This window comes from Hyla sarda, unplaced genomic scaffold, assembly GCF_029499605.1.
Source record: "Hyla sarda isolate aHylSar1 unplaced genomic scaffold, aHylSar1.hap1 scaffold_481, whole genome shotgun sequence".
Lineage (NCBI taxonomy): Eukaryota > Metazoa > Chordata > Amphibia > Anura > Hylidae > Hyla > Hyla sarda.
The window spans coordinates 65383-88611 of record NW_026610493.1 but is presented as its reverse complement, the minus strand read 5'-3'; the positions used below and the strand labels follow the sequence as shown (position 1 = coordinate 88611).

The 23229-nt window shown below is 42.2% G+C and overlaps 1 protein-coding gene across 3 annotated transcripts in view; it reads right to left on the bottom strand.

The window, feature by feature from the left end:
- Positions 1 to 821: 821 nt before the first annotated feature.
- Positions 822 to 23229, bottom strand: part of LOC130336618 (zinc finger protein 768-like) — a 55245-nt gene continuing 32837 nt past the window's right edge. For all 3 annotated transcript variants that reach the window (XM_056553921.1, XM_056553922.1, XM_056553923.1), the window contains one exon: positions 822 to 2972. In XM_056553921.1, the coding sequence (XP_056409896.1) occupies positions 973 to 2972 (2000 nt within the window). In that variant the 3' untranslated portion in view covers positions 822 to 972. The remainder of the gene's footprint in view (positions 2973 to 23229) is intronic.

Below are 23229 nucleotides of genomic sequence, written 5' to 3'. Positions count from 1 at the left end.
ATCAGTATTACCAGTGCTCCATTACTACAGGCTGCCATAGCACAGCATTGATCAGTGTTATCTGCGCTCCATTACTATAGGCTGCCATAGCACAGCATTGATCAGTTATCGTTGCTCCATTACTACAGGCTGCCATAGCACAGCATTGATCATTGTTATCTGCGCTCCATTACTACAGGCTGCCATAGCACAGCATTGAACAGTGTTACCAGTGCTCCAATAATACAGCCTGCCATAGCACAGCATTGTTCAGTATTACCAGTGCTCCATTACTATAGGCTGCCACAGTGCAGCATTGATCAGCATTATCAGAGCTCCATTACTACAGCCTGCCGTAGTACAGCATTGATAAGTATTATCGGCGCTTCAGTACTACAGGCTGCCATAGCACAGCATTGATCAGTATTATCAGTGCTCTATTACTACAGACTGCCATAGTACAGCATTGATCAGTGTTATCAGTGCTCCATTACTCTAGGCTGCCAAAGTACAGCATTGATCAGTGTTATAGATGCTCCATTACTATAGGCTGCCATAGTACAGCATTGATCAGTGTTATCAGTGCTCCATTACTATAGGCTGCCATAGTACAGCATTGATCAGTGTTATTGTTGCTCCATTAGTACAGTCTGCCATAATGATCAGTGTTATCCACGCTCTATTACTACAGGCTGCAATAGCACAGCATTGATCAGTATTATCGGTGCTCCGTTACTACAGCCTGCCATAGTACAGCATTGATCAGTGTTATTGGTGCTCCATTACTACAGGCTTTAATGGGTTAAATCCTGTGAATACCTGTTAGAAAGGATGTTAGAGACTTTTTGTATCATTTTCCATAGGCTAAACAAGAATAATTTATTCTCTGTGAATTCTCTCACGAGTTTTAAAATATAATTTCTTTGTAACATGTGCCTTCTCAGAGTATGTATGTTTGGCTTCAGTAATAAAACATCTCCCACATTCTGAACATCAAAGCATCTTTTTTGGGGTGTGACGTCTCTCGTGTGCAACAAGATTAGATTTTTTAGTAAAACATTTCCCACATACTGAACATGAATACGGTCTTTCTCCTGTGTGAATTCTCTCATGAGCCTCAAGTTTGTCCTTAGTAATAAAACATTTCCCACATTCTGAACATGCAAATGGCTTCTCTCCTGTGTGAATTTTCTCATGAACTTCAAGTTTGTCTTTAGTAACAAAACATTTCCCACATTCTGAACATGGAAACGGTTTCTCCCCTGTGTGACTTCTCTCATGTCTAGCAAGATGCGCTTTATCTGTAAAATATTTCCCACATTCTGAACATGAAAACAGATTTTCCCCTGTGTGACTTCTTTCATGTCTAAGAAGATTTGAGTTATCTTTAAAACATTTTCCACATTCAGCACATGCAAATGTCTCTTCTGTGTGACTTTTGCCATGTCTGAGAAGATTAGATTTTTTGGAAAAACATTTTCCACAGTCTGAACATGAATATGGCTTCTCAGTCATGTGAAGTCTTCCATGTAAAACAAGACTTGAGTTTTCTGTAGAATATTCTGAACCTGTAAATGGTTTCTCTACTGGATGACTTCTCTGATGAACCTTGAGTTTGTCTTTAGTAATAAAACATTTTCCACATTCTGAACATGAATACGGCTTCTCTCCTGTGTGAACTCTCTCATGTCTAACGTGATCTGATCTATTTGTAAAACTTTTCCCACATATTGAACATGAATATGGCTTCTCCCCTGTGTGAATTCTCTGATGATTGCCTAGTTTGCCTTTAGTAATAAAGCATTTTCCACATACTAAGCATGAATAGGGCTTCTCTCCTGTGTGAATTCGTTTGTGTATGAAAAGACTTGACCTTCTAGTAAACTCTTTTCCACATTCATCACATTGAATCCTTTTCTGATCTGTCCATGTGGTAGCACTCTGTGGTCGGTCAGGAGGATTATATGACAGATCTGTCCTTGTGATAGCACTCTGTGGTGGGTAAGGATTATTATATGGTAGATCGGTCCTTGTGCTAGCACTCTGTGGTGGGTAAGGATTATATGATAGATCTGTGCTTGTGGTAGCACTCTGTGGTCGGTCAGGATTATTATATGACAGATCTGTCCTTGTGGTAGCACTCTGTGGTCGGTCAGGATTATTATATGACAGATCTGTCCTTGTGATAGCACTCTGTGGTGGGTAAGGATTGTTATATGGTAGATCGGTCCTTGTGGTAGCACTCTGTGGTGGGTAAGGATTGTTATATGGTAGATCGGTCCTTGTGGTAGCACTCTGTGGTGGGTAAGGATTATATGATAGATCTGTGCTTGTGGTAGCACCCTGTGGTTGGTCAGGAGGATTATATGACGGATCTGTCCTTGTGGTAGCACTCTGTGGTGGGTAAGGATTGTTATATGGTAGATCTGTCCTTGTGGTAGCACTCTGTGGTGGGTAAGGATTGTTATATGGTAGATCGGTCCTTGTGGTAGCACTCTGTGGTGGGTAAGGATTATATGATAGATCTGTGCTTGTGGTAGCACCCTGTGGTTGGTCAGGAGGATTATATGATAGATCGGTCCTTGTGGTAGCACTCTGTGGTGGGTAAGGATTATTATATGGTAGATCGGTCCTTGTGGTAGCACTCTGTGGTCGGCCAGGATTATTATATGACAGATCTGTCCTTGTGGTAGCACTCTGTGGTGGATAAGGATTATATGATAGATCTGTCCTTGTGGTAGCACTCTGTGGTGGGTAAGGATTATATGAAAGATCTGTCCTTGTGGTAGCACTCTGTGGTGGGTAAGGATTATATGATAGATCTGTCCTTGTGGTAGAACTCTGTGGTGGGTCAGGAGGATTATACGACAGATCTGTCTTGTAGAGTCCTGGATGGACATTGAGGGTGATGGCGTTTTCTCTAGAGTGCTCTATAATATCTTCATCTTCTACGTTATAATTTAGCCATAACATAAGATTTTTACTGGGATTTTCTGTTAGGATTAAAAATAAAATGTCATCATTTTTTTATCCATAAAGCTGTGAATTTTCTTACAAGACGGAGGCTCACATTGTGCATTATCTTTCTTTTACTGAATTCCCAGCAGCGAAATAGTTAAAAGGTAATAGTACAGAGAAAGAAACTTTACTAGGTGCAACCTATGCTACATATAATAGAATAACCAATCAATACAGAGTTTACCAGATATAGTCTGATGGCCTTAGAAACTCCGCCTCTTTCTTTGCTGCTCCCGCAGAGTAGAGGGATAATTCTTAGTATTTGGTATTATTGCTGTTTGTTTATTTTATATTATCTGTTGTTTATTATCTTTATTGTTATTGCTTATTATTCCTTATTTCTTTATTATTCTATCCAATGTTTATTTCCTTTCTATTCTTATTAATTCCTTAATCATTTCTTATTTACGTCTTCAATGATTCTGGTTATCCTTTTATACCTTATCTATCCCATATGATTTTAAATTTATTATAGTTTTTTCTGATTCTATATTCTTTTTCCTCCTTATTTCCTCTGATATATGGTGCTTCCCCCTTTTGAACGTGTATTCCATCCATTTTTTATCCGGATTTCACCCTTAATCCTTCATTACTTTTTTCCCTATTCACTTACTTGTATCCGCCATTTTGATTGTTCGTTGGTTTCTCCGACACCCTCTTTCAGTTACTGGCGCTCTCTCTCTCCTGTGACGCAGCAATTAATTGCTGCGTCTCGCAACACTCCAGCTCAGCGATCCCCTCACACACCACTGACTACGCTGCTCTGCATATATTCATCAGACAGTCCTCCTGTGCCACCTAGTGGCCTAATTGTTTATTACAGCTTACATCTATTTAACTTTACTTCATCATTTTTTGTCATTTTCTTTCCTTGTTCACATATTATTTGGACTCCATTATTCATTAGTTTCCCCCCCCCCCTTTATTTTTTATCTAACTATCCATTGTATATATTTATTGTATTTTAATTAATTATTCTTCTTGATATATTTTTTTTTATATATTATAGAATATATATTCTAAAAGGAAAAATAAGGGAACCTTTTTTGCTTTATTTTTGTAATGTTTTGAATTAAAGTTTTTTATGAATAGATGACATAAATGGCCGCCACCAGTGTTTCATACCTTCTATTCTGTGACTAGTATTGTATTCATCGTCTTCGTGATCACTGTCGCATCGTTTCTAGTGGATGGATATATTCACTGTTATGTCCGTTCATATACTGAGTCCATCCTGCAGATATAGATGTTATGAACCAATACACATTGATTAATTGTTCTGAATTATTGATAATTGTGCGCGTGTATTTTCTAGTCACTTACCTGCATGTCTGCGCGGTGTTTTATTGATTCATCCATAAATACCTTCCTCGATTTTTCTATTTGTTGTATAAGATGTATATCCCGGTATTAGTTCATTGATTCGTCGTGTTCACATTGATTTCACTTGGATTCATGCGTTATTTTCCTCTAGAAGGGTTGAATGATGACCGTATATACTCGACTAGAAGCGGAGTTTTTCAGCACGAACTCTCCGCCTGTCAATCCCTTCATCAGTGGTCTTCAACCTGTGGACCTCCAGATGTTGCAAAACTACAACTCCCAGCATGCCCGGACAGCCAACGGCTGCAACATCTGGAGGTCTGCAGGTTGAGGACCACTGATGAAGGGATTGACAGGCGGTTATGATGACAGGGGTCTGGATGATTACATGGGGGGGATGATGTATTTCCCACCCTAGGCTTATAGTCGAGTCAATAACTTTTCCTGGGTTTTTGGGGTGAAATTAGGGGCCTCGGCTTATATTTGGGTCGGCTTATACTCGAGTATATACAGTATCCTTGTATAAAGAAGTTCATTCACATCGTGTCGCCAACAGGTATTGTTCCCTTTATGTTAATGAACCACTGCGTTTGTTTGCACGATCCCTTATTTATTTTTGACTGTGTTCCCTTGGATTTTATAGTATTTGCACCTTTTTATTTGATTTATACAGTGCTAAATATTCCAAATATCATCAGATATATAGTAACGATCACTTATTGTTTTACCTTTTCGTTACAGTTTTAACGAGATCGTTTACATATAGGTCACAGTAACAGTTTTGTGATTTGAATGTGAACTGCATCTTATTTTTACCATTTCATGAACTATCTTGTACCTGTCCGGTATTTACTCACATTCCACCAGTTGTGTACTAGGTCACACTTACACTCCATACACGCGGTATTGTTATGGATTTGTTACTCCACCTTATTTAGTATTATACAAATATTTCATCCATACAGGTAAGTATGATTTTTACACAACAATTATACCATGTGAATGTTCATTCATACATGTTATTTAAACACACAGTACCTTCCAGTCTGCCTGTACGTTACGTGTAGTAGAGGGCCCTGGTCTGCCGTAAGTGTATGAAGCCGCTTCTATTCACGCCTCATTCACTTCCTGGGATTATGTGTGGGCATTAGTTGTCTATCACGTAACTATGTTGGATTATATTATTATCTGATTCTCGGTCCCGCATGGACTTTTCTTCACACAGTCCGTCTGTCACACTTCACAGGTGATTTCATTATTCAGCGGGTTACAGCACAGGTGTGATTACTTTTGCATGTGCCGCCAGGTCTGTTAGTTGCTTGAACCTTGTTGAGATTATATGCAGGTTACGGGTGCGTTCTTATTATACATGTATCTTCACATAGTCATTGCACATATTGTTACCATGAATATGACCCAGTACAGACGGGAGATTTATTAAAACCTGTGCAAAGGAAAAGTTGTCCAGTTGCCCATAGCAACCAATCAGATTGCTTCTTTCATTTTCAACAAGGCCTCTGCAAAATGAAAGAAGCAATCTGATTGGTTGCTATGGGCAACTGGGCAACTTTTCCTTTGCACAGGTTTTGATAAATCTCCCCCATTGTTCATAAATCATACACTCCGGGGCATCACATCTAGTTGTGCGGGGAGTTGAAAAATTTACAAGTGATTCTCCATTTACTATTGTAGTTATTAAATATGACTATGCACAGCTTTTGGTTACAGTTTCACTGTTATATAGTATATAGTATAGTCAATATAGCTTGTAGCCATTTCACACGTATAATAAGAACGCACCCGTAACCCGCATATAATCTCAACAAGGTTCAAGCAACTAACAGACCTGGCGGCACATGCAAAAGTAATCACACCTGTGCTGTAACCCGCTGAATAATGAAATCACCTGTGAAGTGTGACAGACGGACTGTGTGAAGGAAAGTCCATGCGGGACCGAGAATCAGATAATAATATTATCCAACATAGTTACGTGATAGACAACTAATGCCCACACATAATCCCAGGAAGTGAATGAGGCGTGAATAGAAGCGGCTTCATACACTTACGGCAGACCAGGGCCCTCTACTACACGTAACGTACAGGCAGACTGGAAGGTACTGTGTGTTTAAATAACATGTATGAATGAACATTCACATGGTATAATTGTTGTGTAAAAATCATACTTACCTGTATGGATGAAATATTTGTATAATACTAAATAAGGTGGAGTAACAAATCCATAACAACACGGACTGTAACAATACCGCGTGTATGGAGTGTAAGTGTGACCTAGTACACAACTGGTGGAATGTGAGTAAATACCGGACAGGTACAAGATAGTTCATGAAATGGTAAAAATAAGATGCAGTTCACATTCAAATCACAAAACTGTTACTGTGACCTATATGTAAACGATCTCGTTAAAACTGTAACGAAAAGGTAAAACAATAAGTGATCGTTACTATATATCTGATATTTGGAATATTTAGCACTGTATAAATCAAATAAAAAGGTGCAAATACTAGAAAATACACGCGCACAATTATCAATAATTCAGAACTATTGATCAATGTGTATTGGTTCATAACATCTATATCTGCAGGATGGACTGTATATGAACGGACATAACAGTGAATATATCCATCCACTAGAAACGATGCGACAGTGATCACGAAGACGATGAATACAATACTAGTCACAGAATAGAAGGTATGAAACACTGGTGGCGGCCATTTATGTCATCTATTCATTTTTGTAATGTTTTGAACTAAAAGTTTTTTATGAAGACAAAATAAGAGAATTTTTAAAGGTTCCCTTATTTTTCCTTTTTGTAATTGACACTACTGGGAGACCTAACCGTGAACAGCGGACGGTACCAAATCATTTAAGAATGTAGATTTCTATTTATTCCCTTATTTATTATTACATATAACATGTCTGCTGAACAGACTAAGTCTCCTGATCATGAATATTTTTATCAGGGGATTAAATCCACGCGCTTGTTGATCAGTCGGTCTCCCGATCTGTCGGCTGTGCAGATACCTGTATAAATAGGACTTTGTTCTTTTCCAGTAAATGCTTCATTTGTAAGGACTGCAGGATTGTAACCTTGATAAGGATGACCATTATGATTTTGATTACTGATCAATATATATAATATAAATAGATATATATGCTAATATGCTGTAGATAAACATTATTATCCTTGAGATATTTGTAACTAAGATGAAGACCTTGGGACGAGGCCAAAGACGCAAGATAAAGAAGAAGTTGGAGACAAAACAACTGAGAAATATATGGAGACAGTGCAGAGTGACGGATACATCTGGAGTTTTCTGTTGGAATAGGGAGGTTGCAGTATGGTGGCCTATGATTGAGAAGCGACCGGTGTTTAGAATGAAAGTTTACATATTATACAGATGCACTTACTTAAACAACCAATCAAAACATAACAAGATGATTTTGATGTGATAACTAACCTCCCCTTTTTGTCAACTGTAAAAAACAATGTATTTCCGTATAATAAACAGAACTCCTTGGGACAGCTTTTTAGCCAGTGTGAGCTAAACTTCTGCTGAGAAGGAGATTTATACCAACTTTTTGTCTGGTGTTTATTTCTTGTGTCGACACTCAGCAGTATACTACTAATATACTACTAACAGCGGCAGTCACTTCAAGGCCTAATCAGCAGCCAACTCTAACACCCTATTCAACTTGTTTATAAGCATCATTATTTATTGCACATATAGGTAGATCTTTCTACAATAATTGTGTGTATGAATATATAATTTAGTGTACAAATTACGGCATCTTTATCATTTATAGTCTCAACGCTAAAGTATATACAACTTAGGTGAGTGGGGGGAGGATAATAAAGCAAAGAAAGCTGACAGTGGGATGGATAGGTTAGAGAGGAGTCAGGACATAATGGCGGGTGGAGAGAAGTCCTGTGGGGGGAGGTTAAGAACAGTGGATAAGGAGATTCATGCGTTACAAACCAGCTGTAAAAATAAATGTAGCCCGAAAAATTGTAATCCCAATAATTCAAAAAATTCCATTAGCCCCAATAACTACAATAAGCCCCAATAACTCAAAAAATACCATTAGCCCCAATAACTTAAATAACAACGTTAGACGCAATAACGCAAAAAATCCCATTAGCCCCAATAACTTAAATAATAACGTTAGACCCAATAACTCAAAAAATCCCATTAGCCCCAATAACTTAAATAGTACAATTAGCCCTTATAACTCAAAAAATGACATTAACCCCAATAACTCTGAAAATCCCATTAGTGAGACTATATGTGTAAAACTTAATGGAAATGTAAAGTGAATGTTCACAAATGCCAGAAGCCGAGCAAATAAAATGGGGGAGCTTGAGGCCTTGATACTGGAGGAACATATTGATATAGTTGGGGTCACTGAGACATGGCTGGTGATATAGTTGGGGTCACTGAGACATGGCTGGTGATATAGTTGGGGTCACTGAGACATGGCTGGTGATATAGTTGGGGTCACTGAGACATGGCTGGTGATATAGTTGGGGTCACTGAGACATGGCTGGTGATATAGTTGGGGTCACTGAGACATGGCTGGTGATATAGTTGGGGTCACTGAGACATGGCTGGTGATATAGTTGGGGTCACTGAGACATGGCTGGTGATATAGTTGGGGTCACTGAGACATGGCTGGTGATATAGTTGGGGTCACTGAGACATGGCTGGTGATATAGTTGGGGTCACTGAGACATGGCTGGTGATATAGTTGGGGTCACTGAGACATGGCTGGACTCCTCGCATGACTGGGCTGTTAATCTGCAGGGGTTTACATTGTTTCGCAAGGATAGAATGAACAGAAAAGGAGGTGGAGTCTGTCTGTATGTAAGAAGTGGTATGAAAGTCAGTGTGAACGATGCCATAGTGTGTGATGATTCTGAGGAGGTGGAATCACTGTGGGTAGAATTACAAAAGGAGGGAAATACTGAAAAAATAATATTTGGTGTAATTTACAGACCCCCTAATATCACTGAAGAGATAGAAGGTCGGCTGTATAAACAAATAGAGAGGCCGCCCGGGCAGGTACAGTGGTAATAATGGGAGATTATAACTATCCAGATATAGATTGGGGTCCGGGGTTGGCTAAAACTACAAAGGGGCCACAATTCCTAAATTTATTGCAGGATAATTTTATGGGCCAGTTTGTGGAGGACCCAACAAGAAGTGATGCCTTGTGGGATCTGATCATTTCCAACAACGCAGAGCTGGTTGGTAATGTGACTGTGAGGGAAAACCTTGGGAATAGCGACCACAATATAGTTACTTTTCACTTAAAATGTAGAAAACAAAGACAGACGGGGAAGGCAAAAACATATAACTTTAAAAAGGCAAATTTCCCTGGGTTGAGATCTGCACTACAGGACATAGACTGGGGGGAGGGGTTCTCAAATACTGATACAGAAGGTAAATGGGACATCTTTATATCAACTCTAAATAACTATACAGCTAAATATATACCAAAGGGGAACAAATATAAACCATTAAAACTAAATCCTACATGGCTGACAAATGAGGTTAAAAGAGCAATAAACAACAAAAAAATAGCCTTCAAAAAATACAAATCTGATGGGTCAGCTATAACATTTAAACAATACAAGGAGCTTAATAAAATCTGTAAAAATGTAATAAAAACAGCAAAAATTCAAAATGAGAGACAGGTGGCCGAAGAAAGCAAAACTAATCCTAAATATTTTTTTAGATATATAAATACAAAAAAACCAAGGACAGAGCATGTAGGACCCCTTAATAATGATAATGGGGAGGTTGTCACAGGCGATCAAGAGAAGGCGGAGCTACTGAATGGCTTCTTTAGTTATGTATGTACTATGGAAGAAGGAGCTGACATTGGTCAGGTCAGTGCTGGTAACACATCATGTACAGGTCAGTGCTGGTAACACATCATGTACAGGTTAGTGCTGGTAACACATCATGTACAGGTCAGTGCTGGTAACACATCATGTACAGGTCAGTGCTGGTAACACATCATGTAATGTACTGAACTGGCTTAATGTAGAGATGGTACAAGGTAAGTTAAGTAAAGGAAATGTAAGCAAATCTCCAGGGCCGGATGGACTACACCCAAGAGAGGTAAGTTCAGTAATATCTGTACCCTTGTTCATGATATTTAGAGATTCTCTGGTGTCTGGTATTGTGCCAAGGGACTGGCGCAAGGCGAATGTGGTACCAATCTTCAAGAAGGGCTCTAGGTCTTCTCCAGGCAATTATAGACCGGTAAGTCTAACGTGCATTGTGGGTAAATTGTTTGAAGGACTTATAAGGGATTACATACAGGAATACATAGGGGATAATAGTATTATAAGTGATAGCCAGCAGGGGTTTACTAAGGAGAGAAGTTGTCACCAATCTAATTTGCTTTTATGAAGAGGTGAGTAGAAGCCTTGACAGAGGAATGGCTGTGTATATAGTGTTTCTGGATTTCCCTAAAGCATTTGATACTGTCCCTCATAGACGTCTGACAGGTAAGTTAAGGTCTTTGGGTTTGGAAACTTTAGTTTGTAACTGGATTGAACACTGGCTCATGGATCGTACCCAGAGAGTGGTGGTCAATGATTCGTACTCTGATTGGTCCCCGGTTATTAGTGGTGTACCCCAAGGTTCAGTACTGGGCCCGCTGTTGTATAATTTATTTATCAATGATATAGAGGATGGTATTAACAGCTCTGTATATAGAGGGGGGCTGTGTATATAGAGGGGGGGCTGTGTATATAGAGGGGGGACTGTGTATATAGAGGGGGGCTGTGTATATAGAGGGGGGGCTGTGTATATAGAGGATGGTATTAACAGCTCTGTTTCTATCTTTGCAGATGACACCAAGCTTTGTAGCACGGTACAGTCTATAGAGGATGTGCATAAGTTACAAGATGACTTGGATAGACTAAGTGTCTGGGCATCCACTTGGCAAATGAGGTTCAATGTGGATAAATGTAAAGTTCTGCATCTGGGTACTAATAACCTGCATGCATCGTATGTCTTAGGGGGGCTGTGTATATAGAGGGGGGCTGTGTATATAGAGGGGGGCTGTGTATACTAATAACCTGCATGCGTCGTATGTCTTAGGGGGGATTAAACTGGCAGAGTCACTGGTAGAGAAGGATCTGGGTGTACTTGTAGATCACAGACTACAGAATAGCACAATGTCAGGCTGCTGCTTCCAAAGCCAGCAGGATATTGTCATGTATAAAAAGAGGCCTGGACTCCAGGGACAGGGACATAATACTCCCCCTTTATAAAGCATTGGTACAGTCTATAGTGTATAATACTCCCCCTTTATAAAGCATTGGTACAGTCTATAGTGTATAATACTCCCCCTTTATAAAGCATTGGTACAGTCTATAGTGTATAATACTCCCCCTTTATAAAGCATTGGTACGGCCTCACCTGGAATATGCTGATCAGTTTTGGGCACCTGTCCATAAAAGGGACACTGCGGAGCTGGAAAGGGTGCAGAGACGTGCGACTAAACTAATATGGGGCATGGAACATCTTAGCTATGAGGAGCGATTAAAGGAGTTACAATTGTTTAGTCTTGAGAAGAGACGTTTAAGGGGGGGATATGATAAACGTATATAAGTATATAAATGGCCCATACAAAAAATATGGAGAAAAACTGTTCCAGGTTAAACCCCCCCCAAAGGACGAGGGGGCACTCCCTCTGTCTGGAGAAGAAAAGGTTTAGTCTAAAGGGGCGGCACGCCTTCTTTACCATGAGGACTGTGAATTTATGGAACGGTCTACCTCAGGAACTGGTCACAGCAGGAACAATTAACAGCTTTAAAGCAGGGTTAGATACATTCCTGGAACAAAATAACATTAATGCTTATGCAGAATTATAAAACTACATCCCTTTCCCTTATCCCCTTACATCCTTCCCTTCAAACCCCTGGTTGGACTTGATGGACGTCTGTCTTTTTTCAACCATACTAACTATGTAACTAACTATGTAACGCTTGTCCTGTTATCTTGGACACAACTAAATACGCAGTATCTCCTTGCATTAATATACAGGTACGCAGCAATATACCAAAATATATAGTCCCATATAGCGCTTACTAATACATTCTAATGCATTTATGTATGACATACGGGAAATTCATACCCTTAGTTAAGCAGCATAATTGGGCAGGCGACCACCTCCACATTTTATCACTATTGTTAAGTCGAATATATAAGATATAAGAGACAATTTATAAGTTTTTTTAAGAGACATTTAATACATGATGGCCATTCCTCACCTCTAAAGGAATCCTGCAGTCATGATATTGGTGCTTCCTCATCGCACCCTCGACCCTCTGCCCGAGAGGAAGAGTTTATTGGTCGGGCTCAAAAACTGTCCCAGAGGTCTAAACCTGATATTACTGAGGTCTCTGATAAATCCTCTACTGAGGTCACAAATTCCTCTGATGAGGACGACCCATCTTACTGTCCAGATGACACAGAGGATACTGAAACAGACCCCAATGACTCCACTATATCAGATTTTGTTGGAGGACCTTTTTTCGACCCCCTCCCACATAAGTCATCCCAGATCAGGAGAATGGGTCCCTAATCCCCATGTCTCTCAATTTCTCTTCTTTTGGCTCAGAATGAGTTTAGATAAATCCGCAAGGAATAAGCTCAGGGCTGAATGCGCCCCCCCTTCTCTTCCTCTTAATGCGGCTCAGACTCCGGAGTTTGACCCCATCCTTATAAAATATTTATTGAAGTCGGGCAAGAACCAGAAGATAGGCCTTGACCAATCTTTTAAAGCATGTCCAGACAAGTTTCTAGACAAAAATTTTGGACCTTACGGAAGAAGCCATCTCCACAGGCAAACCCATAGATCCACCTGTTCTCAGGGGTTGGGCCCAAAGAGCCATTTGCCTTTTTGGCAATACTAATGCAGTCCTATGCGCTGAGCGTAGATGCACAGTTTTAATGAAATTGGACCCTCAATTGTCCCCCCTTGCTACATCTGAGCCTTCTTAACTAACCGAAGGCCTATTTATTTATTTTTAGACCAAATAATAAAATAGATCAGTAAATACGTGGGTTTATTTTCCTCCTCTGACAAAACTTAGGCTTCTTTAAAAGTTTTTTTCTAAGGCTGAGAAATGCATGGGCCGTTTTCCGAGCAGAGTCTCCCATTTTAGATCACATCATAGAGGCTCCTATCAGACAGGACCACATACACAATGCCTCTTACCCAACTAGCCCCATTCTTCCCCTACCGTGGTCGCCCATAGAGAACCCGAGGACAGCGAGGATCTACTCGCTACAGACAACCTTCAGGTAAGTCGACCTCCTGTGGGCGGAAGTCTCAGAATTTTTTTTCCAGAACTGGCTCAGGATTTCTTCTGACCACTGCATTCACAATACTGGGCCTCATTTACTAAGCTGAAACCGACCAGTTTTTGTCTGGTTATTTTGTCTGAGACATGTCTGTGACATGTCTGCGACAGTGTGCGCCTGAAAAATCCGATTTACTATGGAATTCACAGAAAATCCTGTGGGTAAATGGCTGGAAATATCGACCTAGAAAAAGCTGGTCAGAAAATTTTCCCGACTTTTCCCAATAGTGAATAGAGAGGAATCCTGCAACTTTTCCCACTAGTAAAAACCCGAAACTCTTAGTAAATGAGGCCCACTGTTTTGGGGTATCAAATAGTTTGTCACCCCTCCCTTCCAAACTCACCTTCCTCCTCCCATCCATTTTACAACAGAGGATCAAATCCTTATTAAAAAAGAAGGAAATCGAGGATCTTCATTCCATAAATGCCATTATTCCAGTCCCTTTTCACTCCCCAGGTTTTTTTTATTAAAAAAGAAGGATGGAGGTTACAGGCCGGTGATCAAAGACTCCTGAACAATTTTGTTTGTTATCAACACTTCAAGATGGAAGGCATTTATCTTTTGAGAGATCTCCTTTTACAGGAAGATTGGTTAATAAAGATCTCAAAGATCTTATCTTACAGAACCAATCCATCCCTCTTCCCAAAGTTATCTTCAATTCATTTGGAACGACCAAAAGTGACAATTCATTTGTTTTCCTTTCGGTCTTTCATATGCCCCATGGTGTTTCACAAAACTTCTAATATGGGGCGGAGCCTAGCCACAGACTGAGATGGACGCGTAAGCTCGGAGCTCTCCTTCCATACACGCTACCAGCACCCTTTATTCCAACTTCTTCAGCGCAACTATGGGCAAAATTGGACGTGGAACTTATTGTGACTGCGGAGATCTGCCTTGCCCGAACAAGGGCCAAGGGGAACTGGCCAAATTCCTCAAAAAGAAAGACGGGGGCTCCCCGGCCAGAGGGGCCAAGATGGCGCCGGCTGCACATCTACTACAGGCTTTTGCAGATGCAGAGGACTCTGAGGGTGAGGAGGATGGAGCTGTACCAGCTGTGGTAACCCAGCAGTTTCTCAAGACCTTTCTGCGCAAGACACTCACCGAGGCCCTGAAACCTGTTATTGCAGACCTGGCTGAGATAAGATCAGAAGTACACTCCATCGGCTACAGAACCGAGGCGCTGGAGGCTGTATGCACGGGAGTAGCGGCTCATTCGGAGGAACTGGCAGCTAGACAGAACACTCTCGTGTCTCCTGTCAATAATGCTCTTCCTTTGATAGAAGATCAAGAAAACAGGAGTCGGAGGAAAAACATTAGATTTAAGGGCTTACCCGAGACCTGGGCTCCAGAGTCGCTGCGGAAGGTCGCCATGGATATTTTCAGAAACCTCCTAGGCCCTGAAAGAGCAGCACAGATTGTCATTGAGCGCATTCACCGGGGACTTCGTCCCAAGCCAAAGCAGTCTGAGCCTCCTCGTGACATCATTTGTGGGCTCCTCTCATATTTGGACACTGCGGTTATCTTACAAGCGGCAAGAGATCACGGAACGCTGCTATATGGTGAAACAGAAGTTACCCTATTTCAGGACATATCTCCCACCACCTTGGCAAAACGCAGAATCCTTAGACCGCTGCTGGTGAAGCTTCGAGAGCGGAATATTACCTATGCGTGGCTGTTCCCGTTTGGAACATCGATCAACGCGAACAGCAGGCGGCTTGTGGTGTCTACCTGCGCTGTGGAGTATTCTGGACATTCTGCCACTAGATATCCCCTCCTGGCTACCGGTTGTGGACATGCCTTCACTACCCCCACTACACAGACCGGAGGAGTAGAAACAGTGCTCCAGACAGAAGGCTAACAAGCCAAAGAAAACACCTGATAAGGGGACAGCCACCTCCTCGCTGAGAAGCGCTCCTTCTGGACCTGTTCTTCTTAATGGTACCGGGGATGAGGGTGGGATGTTAGTTAAGTATTCCTCCCTTATAACGGGTAGCTTTAATTCACCCCACTCCCTCCTTTGTATTCCTGCAACCTGTTTCGGGACTTTCGCTGGACTCATGCAGGCCGATTATGATGGGAATGTGTTCAGTGGTCTGAAGCATTGGCTTCTGGTGTGGGTGGGATGGGTCCCCCCCCCCCCAGCTGGTCCCGATCTGCAGTTCATTGATAGTATTTGGTTAATGAATACTCTGGTTATGATTTTAAAAATTAAGTTCCACTAGGTTATGTAACGCTGTGATAATTAAAGGAGTAGTCCAGTGGTGACTCAGTGGTGAGCAACTTATCCCCTATCCTAAGGATAGGGGATAAGTTGCAGATCGCGGGGGGTCCGACCGCTGGGGCCCCCTGCGATCTCCTGCACGGAGCCCCGACAGCCCGCGGGAAGGGGGCGTGTCGACCTCCGCACGAGGCGGCGGCCGACACGCCCCCTCAATACAACTCTATGGCAGAGCCGAAGCGCTGCCTTCGGCAATCTCCGGCTCTGCCATAGAGATGTATTGAGGGGGCGTGTCGGCCGCCGCCTCGTGCGGGGGTCGACACCCGCTATCTCGGCGGAGAGCCGGGGCCCCGTACAGAGAGATCGCAGGGGGCCCCAGCGGTCGGACCCCCCGCGATCTCAAACTTATCCCCTATCCTTAGGATAGGGGATAAGTTTTTCACCACTGGACTACCCCTTTAATGCCCTGAAATATGTATGTGACTATTGTTGGTTAATTAGTGGGAATACCTTGTACCTCCCTCCCCCGTTCACCTCCTTATCCCCTCCCCCCCATTGACACCCACTTTGATCAGACACAGATCGCATGACTTTGTATACTAAGGTGCTGGGCCCGTGTGTTCACCGGCTAGGACACAGGTGTCAACACAGTACCCCCCATAAATACCCTACCTTTATCTTTCTCTCCCTCCCCTCACCTCTTCTCCCCCCCCCTAACTACCTGTGACCCACTCAGCCACCCTCTTTGTAGCTTGATACACTTCTTACCCGTTTAGGGAACAGCTATATAATCACTCATGTCGGCCATCACCTTACTTTCGCTAAACGTGCGGGAATTTAATTCCCCCAATAAACGTCATCATATCTTAGAGGTCACTAGGAAACGAAGAAATGCATTTTAAAGGGGATAAGATACCTAAACTTCCAACTAGACACTTTGACAGGTGGTTTCACTCCTGTCACCCCTCGTCAGCGACCAAGGGGGTCACAATTGCACTGCATAGGTCACTCTCCTGGAAAATACTAGACACATTAAGCGATGCGGAAGGCAGATATCTATGTCTTAACGTCCAAGTACAAGGCACTAAATACACCATAGCTAATAAATATTTATGCGCCGAACCAAGGCCAGATCACTTGGCAACACTGAATCCTCTGTTGGATTCCACGACTGGTAAATCACATTTATCGTTTAGATCTCTTGCCAAATTGTCATCTAAACTATCTGATCTCTCTCTTTCAGATGCTTGGCGCTACCTCCATCCTGCAGTTAAGGACTTCACGTATTTTTTCACTGTGCACAGCTCATATCAAAGGCTTGACTACTTCTTTATCCAGTCATCATTGCTGCCGACGCTCACAGCCGCAAGTATTGACCCGATATCTGTCTTTGATCACTCCCCTTTATTCATCTCTCTATCTCTCTTGTCCTCTCCCAAAATTCCGTCACGGTGGAGACTTAATGAAAGCATAATGGAGGATGCTAAGTCTAGGGACGACATCATCAATCATTTACAATTGTACTTTGAGCTTAATGATGTTTCAGGCCCCCCAACCCCAGTGGTTTGGGAAGCTCATAAGTCTTACATTAGGGGGATCTTCTTATCCTGGGGCTCCAAACTTAAAAAGGAAAGGCAAAAAGTCATTGATACACTACTAATAGAAATCTCCCAACTGGAAAAAGTACAGAAATGCACACAAGCGAAGGCAGTGCAGGGGAAATTGAGAGGCTTGAAGGACGAGCTCATTGAGAGGCTTGAAGGACCAGCTCCCAGAGGCTGGAAGGACCAGTTCCTTCACCATTTACAGTTAAAGTCTTCGAGAAATTACCTCCACTACAGACACAAAATCTATGCACACGGGAACAAAGGTGGGAAGCAGATGTCTACTCTTTTGAAAAAAGCAAAAACAAAAAGCCACATCCATGCAATTAGAGACGGGAGGGGAGTAGTTCATACCAAATCGCTTGAAATGGCTGATTCTTTCAGAGACTTTTTTCACTCGCTCTATAATCTGAGAGAGGGAGATTCCGATCAGCATAGGAGTGACAGGGATTCTCTCATTGAGGCTTTCTTGTCCAAGCTACAATTGCCTACTCTGACACAGACCATGACCCAAGAGCACCTCTCCCCGATTACGATGGAGGAAGTGAGTAGGGTTCTTAATTTGTTCCCTCTGGGGAAAAGCCTGGGACCGGATAGTCTTCCTCCCTCCTATTATAAAAAGTTCAGTGAGATCTTGTTGCCAAAACTTACTGAGCTCTGCATAGTGCTATTTCAGGGAGATACTCTACCTGCACAGACACAGGAGGCTCATATCACTCTTTTGTCAAAGGAAGGCAAGGATCCAGAGGAATGTGGCAGTTATAGGCCGATCTCCCTCCTTGACCTTAAAATATGGGCTAAATTGCTCTCACTGCGAATTAAAAAATTCCTTCCCCATTTGATTGGTGTTGAGCAGTCGGGATTTGTGCCAGGTAGGGAGGGCCGTACAAATACTTGGAAATTACTCACCTGCATACATGGGGCTCACTCTACTTCTTCCCCTCTAGTCCTTCTCGGTGTAGATGCTGAGAAGGCATTTGATAGGGTAAGTTGGTCCTTCATGAAGGCGACGCTAGCAAAATTTCTCTTTCCACAGGACTTCATTACAGCTCTATTGTCGCTATACTCTAGTCCGACTGCATCCCTACTGGTGAACGAACCTATTTCCCCTCCGTTCTCCATAGGCAATGGAACCAGGCAGGGCTGCCCATTATCTCCGACTTTATTTGTGCTCGTTATGGAAACCCTACTACAGAGGGTACGCCAGACGGAGAGCATTCAAGGGTTTTCCACTTCAGGGGGTGAGCTTAAAGTGTTGGCATTTGCATACGATCTCCTATTTACGCTTAGTAACCCCAAAGGGGACTTGCTTTGCCTGGCTCGGCTGTTTGAGGAGTTCGGACAGGTCTCCAATTTCAAGGTGAACATATCCAAGTCAGAATTGCTGAACATTACGCTCCCGGACGCTACAATGACCGAATTGAAAGACGTGGCGGGCTTCTCGTGGGCTGCATCCTCACTCAAATATTTGGGAGTCCACATCCCCACTACAATTTCAAATGTGTTTCAGTTAAATTATAAACCTCTACTGAAGGAAATCCCCCTCATATTGCGGGATTATGATCTTCCAGTGATATCGTGGTTTGGCAGGAAAAATTTTATCAAATGCTATGTCCTGCCCAAGTTATTGTATCTTCTGAGGATGCTGCCTATAGCGTTGCCTGTTACGTATTTTCATCATGTCAAAACCATTTTCTCCAGATATGTATGGAAAACAAATAGACCACGCCTGGCACATTCTTAATTGACGAAACCACCATCAAAGGGCGGGATAGGTCTTCCTGATGTCAGGCTCTTATATAAGGCGGTGCAATTGCAAAAATGGATGGACCTAGTGGCTCCATTGTCCCCTCTTCATGACCATGTCCACACCAAGGCAGGTATTAATTCGCCCTCTTCATTACAGTACTTGTGGCTGCCTCCCAAGCTTAGATATAGAATGGACTCCAAACACCTCTTGTATCAGGGTGCGATATCTACATGGGTGGAATTATCTCCTCTGCTTATATCCCCTTACCCCCCTCTGTCGCCTTTATTTCCTTCTAACTTAGTACCTGCGGCTGTGAATATGGCATCTCCGACTTTCCAACCGATGTGGGACAAGCTACATGGCTCCACTGTAGCCCAGCTGTTTCGTGATGGAGGGGCGCCAACCGCGGAGTTGCTAAGAGTCTTATTGCCACAAAGGAGGTACTCTTTCTTACACATAGAACATTTCATAGCCTGTTGCTAAATGTTTAGGTAAATCAGATCAAAGGAGGAAACTTACCAAGTTTGAGGAAGTGCTTCTTAGCCCACAACCGAGCAAATGCAAACGATCTAATTGCATAGCTTTAGTACAGTCTACCCTCAGTGATGCTCCCCCTCACTTTGTACAGTCTACCCTCAGTGATGCTCCCCCTCACTTTCTACAGTCTACCCTCAGTGATGCTCCCCCTCACTTTGTACAGTCTGTCCTTAGTGATGCTCCTCCTCACTCTGTACAGTCTACCCTCAGTGATGCTCTCCCTCACTTTCTACAGTCTGTCCTTAGTGATGCTCCCCCTCACTTTGTACAGTCTACCCTCAGTGATGCTCCCCCTCACTTTCTACAGTCTGTCCTTAGTGATGCTCCCCCTCACTTTGTACAGTCTACCCTCAGTGATGCTCCCCCTCACTTTCTACAGTCTACCCTTAGTGATGCTCCCCCTCACTTTCTACAGTCTACCCTTAGTGATGCTCCCCCTCACTTTCTACAGTCTACCCTTAGTGATGCTCCCCCTCACTTTCTACAGTCTACCCTTAGTGATGCTCCCCCTCACTTTCTACAGTCTACCCTTAGTGATGCTCCCCCTCACTTTCTACAGTCTACCCTTAGTGATGCTCCCCCTCACTTTCTACAGACTGTCCTTAGTGATGCTCCCCCTCACTTTCTACAGTCTGTCCTCAGTGATGCTCCCCCTCACTTTGTACAGTCTACCCTCAGTGATGCTCCCCCTCACTTTGTACAGTCTACCCTCAGTGATGCTCCCCCTCACTTTGTACAGTCTACCCTCAGTGATGCTCCCCCTCACTTTGTGGAGTCCTGGGCTGAGGGTCTAGGGCTTAGACTTTTAGACGAAGATAAAACACTAATATTACGTAACTCACATGGCTTCTCCAGGTGTGTGCGGCTACAAGAAACAAACTACAAAGTAGTGTCGAGATGGTATAAAACGCCAGAGTTCTTATTCAATCATAAACTTTCTGACACTAACCTGTGCTGGAGATGTAAGACTCGCATATTGGGACGCACTCACATATTTGGTGGTCATGCCCGAAAATAGAAAATTACTGGAAGGAGATTAATAAAGCTATTGACTCTATTTTGAAAACAAGAACACCATTGTCACCTGCAACAGTATTACTAGGTTTACCCTCTTTAGATCACATTCTGAGTAGACTCTCTTTAATCTCACACCTCTTATTAGCAGGAAAATCCCTTATCCCTATACACTGACTTAACACGGAACCCCCGACATTGGGAGAATGGACTGATAAGGTCAGTCAGATTTGTAGATTTGAGGAGATGTGCTACAGGTCATCGAGAACACATGATAAGTTTTTGAAAACATGAAACTCCTGGTTACAGTCCGACTATTGGAAGAGAAAGTGAGTGTAGGGTCCGGTGTGGCCACGATATTGATTAATTTGGGTAAAGAATGCCACTTGCCGCTACAGTGCTGTTTACGTCACAATGGCTGAGCCCTCTCCCATCCCCCACCCCCTTCCCCATCTCTCCTCTCCCTAAGCTTCTTTTACTCTCCCTCTACTTCTCCTCTTTATTCTTTCTTCTCTTTCCTTCCCTTTATATGATGAAAGGCTGACGATTACCTTTATTGTTGCTAGTTGATGATTCCTGGAATACTCTTGTATGGCTATGGCAGCTGTGACTGCTACTGTTTTTTGTTTGTCTGTTTGTTATGGAAAATAAACACAAAATTGATTAAAAAAAAACTTCTAAATACCAGTGGTGGCTACACTTAGTTCTCAAGGTGTTCGTCTTCTCATACAGTGGGAATCAAAAGTTTGGACCCCCAGGTAAAAATTTGTATTAATGTGCATAAAGAAGCCAAGGAAAGATGGAAAAATCTCCAAAAGGCATCAAATTACAGATTAGACATTCTTATAATATGTCACCAAAAGTTACATTTTATTTCCATCATTTACACTTTCAGAATAACAGAAAACAAAAAAATGGCATCTGCAAAAGTTTGTGCCCCCTGCAGAATTTATAGCATGCACTGCCCCCTTTACAAAGCTGAGACCTGTCAGTGTCATGGATTGTTCTCAATCATCATCTGGGAAGACCACGTGATGTCAATCTCAAAGGTTTTAAATGCCCAGACTCATCTGACCTTGCCCCAACAATCAGCACCATGGGTTCTTCTAAGCAGTTGTCTAGAAATCTGAAACTGAAAATAGTTGATGCTCACAAAGCTGGAGAAGGCTATAAGAAGATAGCAAAACGTTTTCAGATGTCAATATCCTCTGTTCAGAATGTAATTAAGAAATGGCAGTCATCAGGAACAGTGGAAGTTAAAGCAAGATCTGGAAGACCAAGAAAAATATCAGAAAGAATAGATCGCAGGATCGTGAGAAAAACAATTCAAAACCCACGTTTGACTGCACAATCCCTCCAGAAATATCTCTCAGACACTGGAGTTGTGGTACACTATTCCACTATAAAGAGATACTTGTACAAATATGGTCTTCATGGAAGAGTCATCAGAAGAAAACCTCTTCTACGTCCTCACCACAAAAATCAGCGTTTGAACTTTGCAAATGAACATATAGACAAGCCTGATGCATTTTGGAAACAAGTTCTGTGGACTGATGAGGTTAAATTTTAACTTTTTGGCCGGAATGAGCAAAGGTACGTTTGGAGAAGAAGGGGAAAATAATTTAATATAAAGATCCTTTGGGGTTGTATTGCAGCCAGCGGCACAGGGAACATCTCACGAGTAGAAAGAAAAATGGATTCAATAAAATTTCAGCAAATTTTGGATGCTAACTTGATGCCATCTGTGATAAAGCTGAAGTTAAAGAGAGGATGGCTTCTACAAATGGATAATGATCCTAAACACACCTCGAAATCCACGGGGGATTACATCAAGAGGCGTAAACTGAAGGTTTTGCCATGGCCTTCACCATCTCCTGACCTCAACATAATATAAAATCTATGGATAGACCTTAAAAGAGCAGTGCGTGACAGACAGCCCAGAAATCTCAAAGAACTGAAAGACTTTTGTAAGGAAGAATGGGCAAAGATACCTCAAAGAAGAATTGAAAGACTCTTGGTTGGCTACAAAAAGCGTTTACAAGCTGTGATACTTACCAAAGGGGGCAGTACAAGATATTAACTCTGCAGGGTGCACAAACTTTTGCAGATGCCATTTTTTTGTTTTCTGTTATTTTGAAAGTGTAAATGATGGAAATAAAATGTAACTTTTGGTGACATATTATAAGAATGTCTAATCTGTAATTTGATGCCTTTTGGAGATTTTTCCATCTTTCCTTGGCTTCTTTATGCACATTAATACTAATTGTTACCTGGGGTGCCCAAACTTTTGATCCCCACTGTATAACTAGCCGATAGCTCATTAGATGTTTCTTTCTCGACTCCACATGGAATGGACTCTCTCTCTCTTCTGACCAAGTT